Consider the following 6,000-nt stretch of genomic DNA (forward strand, 5'->3'; position numbering starts at 1 on the left):
ATATTTACGGGAATATTATAAGTGTTAGTGTAGAAGATACCAGGTGGCTTTCTGCTGCCAAATGGGATTACGTAACTATTATTCCTATTTGGGAAGCTTTGACTGCTACATATATTTCAATTAAAAGATAAAAATAATTCAAACAGTCTATTTTTCATTCAAAAGATCATTTTTATAAAAAAAAATTACTTAAATTCGATATCATTTAATCACTTAATTGAAATATTAAAATTTTATTACTTTCTTGAAGCACCTTGTTCATTGATTTTGTATGATACAATTGGAGATCGAAACGATTTCCAATTTATCTAATTTTTTGTAAGGATAATTTATGAATGTAGACTTAAAAAATAGATTGTTTGGATCTTTAAAAAAATAAAATAAAATAGTAAAGAACCCTAAATAGTGTCACTCAAATAAATTTATTTGAGAAATCTCTTAATAGAAGGGGACTATATACATGCATATTGCATGGCTCTTCTTGTATATATCACCAATGAGAGGTTAAAGTAACATTTTATTTATTTATTTAGAATGAAAACTCGCATGGTGTTGAAAATTTGTAAAATTATAAAACAGTTCTTGTATATATATCTCTAGAGACTATAATTTCCAACGTGCAAGATGATCTCCGTACTTACTATACACCTAGTAAATATATTGTAGGATTCGAATCATGATTTTTGAATATGCAAACATAGCTATAAAAAACTCAGGAACGTCATATAATATGAGTGGACTAGTGATAGTTAAAAGATAAATTTACCCATACAATAGACAACCTGAAAAAAAAAAACACAAAAATGGAAAAAATGAGAATCGAAACAAATCTTGGGAAGAAGAAGTGTAGCTGAAGAGATAAATATGCAGTGTCAATTAATCAACTTATTACAAGAGCATAAAGCCCCTTATATTATATGTATGTATAATATATATATAAGTGGCTATATATGTATACAAAGACCATCTCAGGCGTCTCCAGGGCCTTCCTGAACACGCTTGCATTTCCAGGGGTAAGTACACAATACATCCATCACCGACACCACAATCACGACCGTCAATATGCTTACTACATTCCTTATAATATCAAGAGTCTCCATCTATCTTGATTCTTCCGAGTTTCCGATCCACTACTATCCCTACTACTTGTGTTATGATTTGTCTCCTTCTTCCTGCTTGTCCTCCTCCGCTTAAATATATGGATTCCACCTCTGATCGTGGCCATACACGTGGCCATATTAATTGTCTTTATAAGTCTCTATGCATGTATGGTTAGTGAATATTAATGTTGGTTTTCATGCCACACTACGTTTTATGATCCCGTGAATCAATTAATTCCTTAGCTTGTTATCATTTTATCATGAACAGTTAAGTATGTTTAGTCATGTGCTGTTTGAGGTAGACTAGTAACACCATATGCCCATACATGGTAGAGGTAGTGTAATAGACGTCCGTCACCTATAAACGAAGCAGTTAACATGCACTGCCAACATGTCCTCCTCCCCCTCCACCACCACCACCACCAAAATCTCCTTCACCGCCAAAACCAGCGCCACCTCCTATGCCGCCGTCACCAAAACCAGCTCCACCGCCATAGTCAGCCCCACCGCCAAAGTCTGTTCCAATGCCAATATTGGCTTCAACGTCGTTATTAATATGGGCTCCACCGCCTAAGCCTCCACCTCTACCACAGCCGGTACCACCATGGGGGACACTTGTACCGTTGTACGCCTTCCGAAAAACAAACTCAAAGCGATCATTACAGCAAAGGCCACAAACATAACTGTGACTATGATTGTCCACGTCTCCATCTTCATTTCTACTGGTATACGTTATATGTAACATGCCCATGGCAATGGCATCCCTTTTATAACCAATTACAAATATTAAAAGTGCCTTTGGTGTCCAAAAAAAAGAAAAATTCAAGTTTACTTTTCCCTTTGACATGCGGAAGTTCAAGGTTTTGAGTTTTCAAACATAATACAAATGCTTGGTAAGCATATATATGACCTCGTCTTTAAAAAATTTTAAAAATTAAAAATAAAAATTGCTGATAAAATATGACTCAAATATTGATCTAGTCAAATAGAGGAGGCAAACGCGGTTGCGAAAAGCATGAGACTATAATAAACTACAAGGGGATGAGATTTTCACACAATTATCAAGGTGTTGTGGAGTTCGAACCTGAGACCACTAATTTGTAAATTAAAGCCTTTTTTTATTGTGCTAGACTCCGTTAACAAGTAATATTATACGAGGAATATTGTAAGTCTTGTTAAGTGAGTAGAAGATACCATGTGGCTTTCTGCTGGGTATGGCAAAGAGGATTACGTAATTGTTGTTATTCCTTATTCCGGAGTCTTTGACTGCTACGTATTTCAATTAATGGTCAAAATAGATAAGCAACAAATCTGTATATATGTATAGCCAAGGAAGTAACATTTTATTGATTTATTCTGAATGAAAACTCGCATGGTGTTGAAAATTTGTAAAATTATGAACAGTTCTTGTATTTATCTAGAGATTATCTCTGTACTGTTATACACGTGGTAAATATATAGTAGGAATCATGATTTTTTATGGTATTTTGACATCGATCCTATACCAGTCGAACCCAAGACCTATTTTGAATGTAATTCAAAGCCAAAGGGTTATAAATGATGCTGGTAGAATCATGATTTTTTTATATGCATACGTATCCAAAAGAAACTAAGAAACACCTTATAACATGAGTACGTTGTAACACAATGATATGACGCAAAATAACCCGTATAAAAAACAATACAAAAAAAAATAAGGAAAAAAAATGTGAATCTTGGAAAGAAGAAGTGTACGTAGCTGAGGATAAATACACAGTAGTGTCAATTACTCAATTTATTTTTATTTTAAAATATTAATGAATTTATTACAAGAGTATAAAGCCCCTCATTGATAACAATTCTCAAACATCTTGGCAAACACATATATAAGGGCCACGAGCACCGAGACGCCGGCCCCGGATGTGACCATTTGCAACCAGATGTCCGACATTCTTGATTCTTCTGTTTTCGATTACTATGCCCTACCACTTGTGTTATGATTTGTCCTCCTCCTTCCTGCTCCTCCTGCTCCTCTGCTTAATAGTTGCTTTTCAGCTCTGATTGTGGCCGTACGCGTAGCCAAATTAATGTCTTAATAAGTCTGCATGCATGCATGCATGGTTAGTAAATATTAATATAATATTAATGTTGAGGTGTACAATTATTACATTAGATGTCACGTGAAAACCCTCTAGGCACATTTGGTGGACTTTGAGTTATGTATTCGAATCATGATTTTTGAGAATATGCATACATAGCTAAAAAAACTCAGTAACGTCTTATAATATGAGTGAACTGTAATGCGATAGTTAGAAGAAAAATTTACCCATACAACAGACAATTCAAAAATAAAAATACACAAAAATGGAAAAAATGAGAATCGAAACAAATCTTGAGAAGAAGAAGTGTAGCTGAAGAGATAAATATGCAGTGTCAATTAGTGTCAATTAATCAACTTATTACAAGAGCATAAGCCCCTTATATTATATGTATGTATAATGTATAATTGACTATATATATGTATAGAAAGACCATCTCAGGCGTCTTCAGAGTCTTGAACACTCTTGCGTTTCCAGCAGTAAGTACACGATACACTCACCGCCGACACCACAACCACGACCGCCAATGTGCTTACTATAATCTTTAAAATATCAAGAGTCTCCATCCGTCTTGATTCTTCCGAGTTTCCGATCCACTACTACCCCTATTACTTGTGTTATGATTTGTCTCCTCTTTCCTGTTTCTCTTCCTCCGCTTAAATTATTTGTTTTCCACCTCTGATCGTGGCCATACGCGTGGCCATATTAATTGTCTTTATAAGTCTCCATGCATGCATGGTTAGTGAATATTAATGTTGGTTTTCATGCCACACTATATGTTTTATGACCCCGTGGATCAATTAATTCCTTAGCTTGTTATCATTTTATCATGAGGAGTTGGGTCTAATTCGTACTTAAACTTAATAAATTAGGTCTAATTCGTACAATTAGGTCTAATACGTATATTGTCTATTTACATACTTAAACTTAATGAATTAGGTCTAATTCGTACAATTATTCAAACTGAATTTATATTTATATATATTAATAAGCTTTAAAAATGTGATTCACGCATCCAACTCAAACTACGCATTTTATTTTATTTATTTTGGTCGAAACTACGCCTTTTGTTATGTATTCATTTTTTTTATATATACTTTGTTAGTGCTATAAACTCATGCGTCAAATATTGTTTCTTCATACTAGGTCTAGGTAGAAAATAAAATAAAAAAACCAAAGTAGAATAATGAAGAGAAGAGCGTTTGTCCCCTTCTAGAGGAGGATTATTTGATTTAATTAATGAAAAAATGACATGAAATAATGAATATTATGTACAGGAAAAAATCACAACTCCTTTCTAACAATCCAACTTAGCGGTTCACTTATAACTCTAAATTAGAAATGCGCTGTTTGAGGTAGACTAGTAACCAGTGGCGGATCCAGGATTATGTAGCCAAGGGGGCTTAGTGTAAAAGTTCTGAAATTTTTCTACAAAGAAAATAATGCTAAAAAGATAGAAAGATAGTACTTCCATTCATAATTCATAACAAAACCAATAATACAAGTTACAATTGTCCACGACGAGTTTTCATATTCTGAAAACGTTGCATTATAATTTCGTTATCAATACAAGCAAAAACATCTCTCTCAATGTAAACAATCAAGCTATCATTCAACCATTGATCTCCCATTCTGTTGCGAAGTGGATTTTTAATAATATTCATAGCGGAAAATGCCCTCTCCACTGATGCAGTTGCAACCGGTAAAACCAAAGCCAACGTAAGAAGCAAATACACAAAAGGAAATATTTCATGCATTCCTTTCTCCACCATTTTTTCCGCAAGACTACTTATCCCTTCCAATTGAGAAAAATCACTACTCGAACGCATATGATGAACATAAACACCAAGTTGATCTTCAAGCATCAATAAGTCTCTATCCGAAAAATCATAAGGATAAAATTGAGCAAGACGAACTAGCTTTCGTTTGTCAAAAGCCACAAAGTTATTTTTTGGACTCAAGCATGCCAAACAAGTAAGTAACTCAGTACTTACCTCGTTGAAGCGATCATTTAACTCCGCAAGTTGCCCATCAATTACATGAATAAAGATCTCCACACGATAACGATGATAATTTGTCTTCATTGGAGCATTACGCCGTGATCTCCCTGGAATTACATATTCCTCATCCATGGTAGGAACTATAATATCATGTTTGTAACAAAACGAGGATGCTTGCTCAACCAATTCTTCAAACTCATTATCCCTCATCAACTGCAGGTTTTTCTTGCATGTTTTCACTAAATTCATTGCACTCACAATGTCTTGATCTTTCTTTTGCAATGCTAGAGACAAAGTGTTTGTTATTCCCAATATAGCTTTCATTACAAATAAGTGAAACACAAACTCAAAAGATTGTATTTCTCTCCATAACTTATAGGCTTCACCCGAACTATCATTAGGATTATCATCAACAATCATTTGAAGCACATTCACCACAGATGGAAACATAGAAATGATACTAATCAACGTACCATAATGTGAGTTCCATCGTGTATCGCCGGCACGTATGAGAGTCCTTTCTTGATTTAAGCCCCGCCCCGTTATAAGACAATCATCTTCAAAAGCTCTCACAAGCTCTTCTTGGTATTGTGCTCTAAGTGCATCGCGACGCTTACAAGATGCTCCAACAAGAGGGGTCAGACGACCCCTTGGAAGTCTGGAAAATTGGCAACGGAGTCCATGGAAGCCCCCTTGGACCCAGGCTGGAAGCCCCCTTGTATGCACACAATGTGCTCGACGAAATGCCCCAACGAAATCCCCTTTTGAGCTGCGCAGCAGCCCTGCGCCTTGCGCGAAATTATTTTAAAACTGCCTGTCCTC

General features: G+C 35.2%; 1 protein-coding gene across 1 annotated transcript; it reads right to left on the reverse strand.

Moving 5' to 3' along the window:
- Nucleotides 4,622-5,394, reverse strand: LOC109949915. The gene is made up of 2 exons (XM_020566836.1): nucleotides 5,173-5,394; nucleotides 4,622-5,053 (listed from the first exon to the last, which is right to left on the reverse strand). The coding sequence occupies exons 1-2, from the start codon at nucleotides 5,187-5,189 to the stop codon at nucleotides 4,684-4,686; spliced, it is 387 nt and encodes a 128-aa protein (XP_020422425.1). The 5' UTR covers nucleotides 5,190-5,394; the 3' UTR covers nucleotides 4,622-4,683.

Source organism: Prunus persica, chromosome G6 (genome assembly GCF_000346465.2).
Source record: "Prunus persica cultivar Lovell chromosome G6, Prunus_persica_NCBIv2, whole genome shotgun sequence".
NCBI lineage: Eukaryota > Viridiplantae > Streptophyta > Magnoliopsida > Rosales > Rosaceae > Prunus > Prunus persica.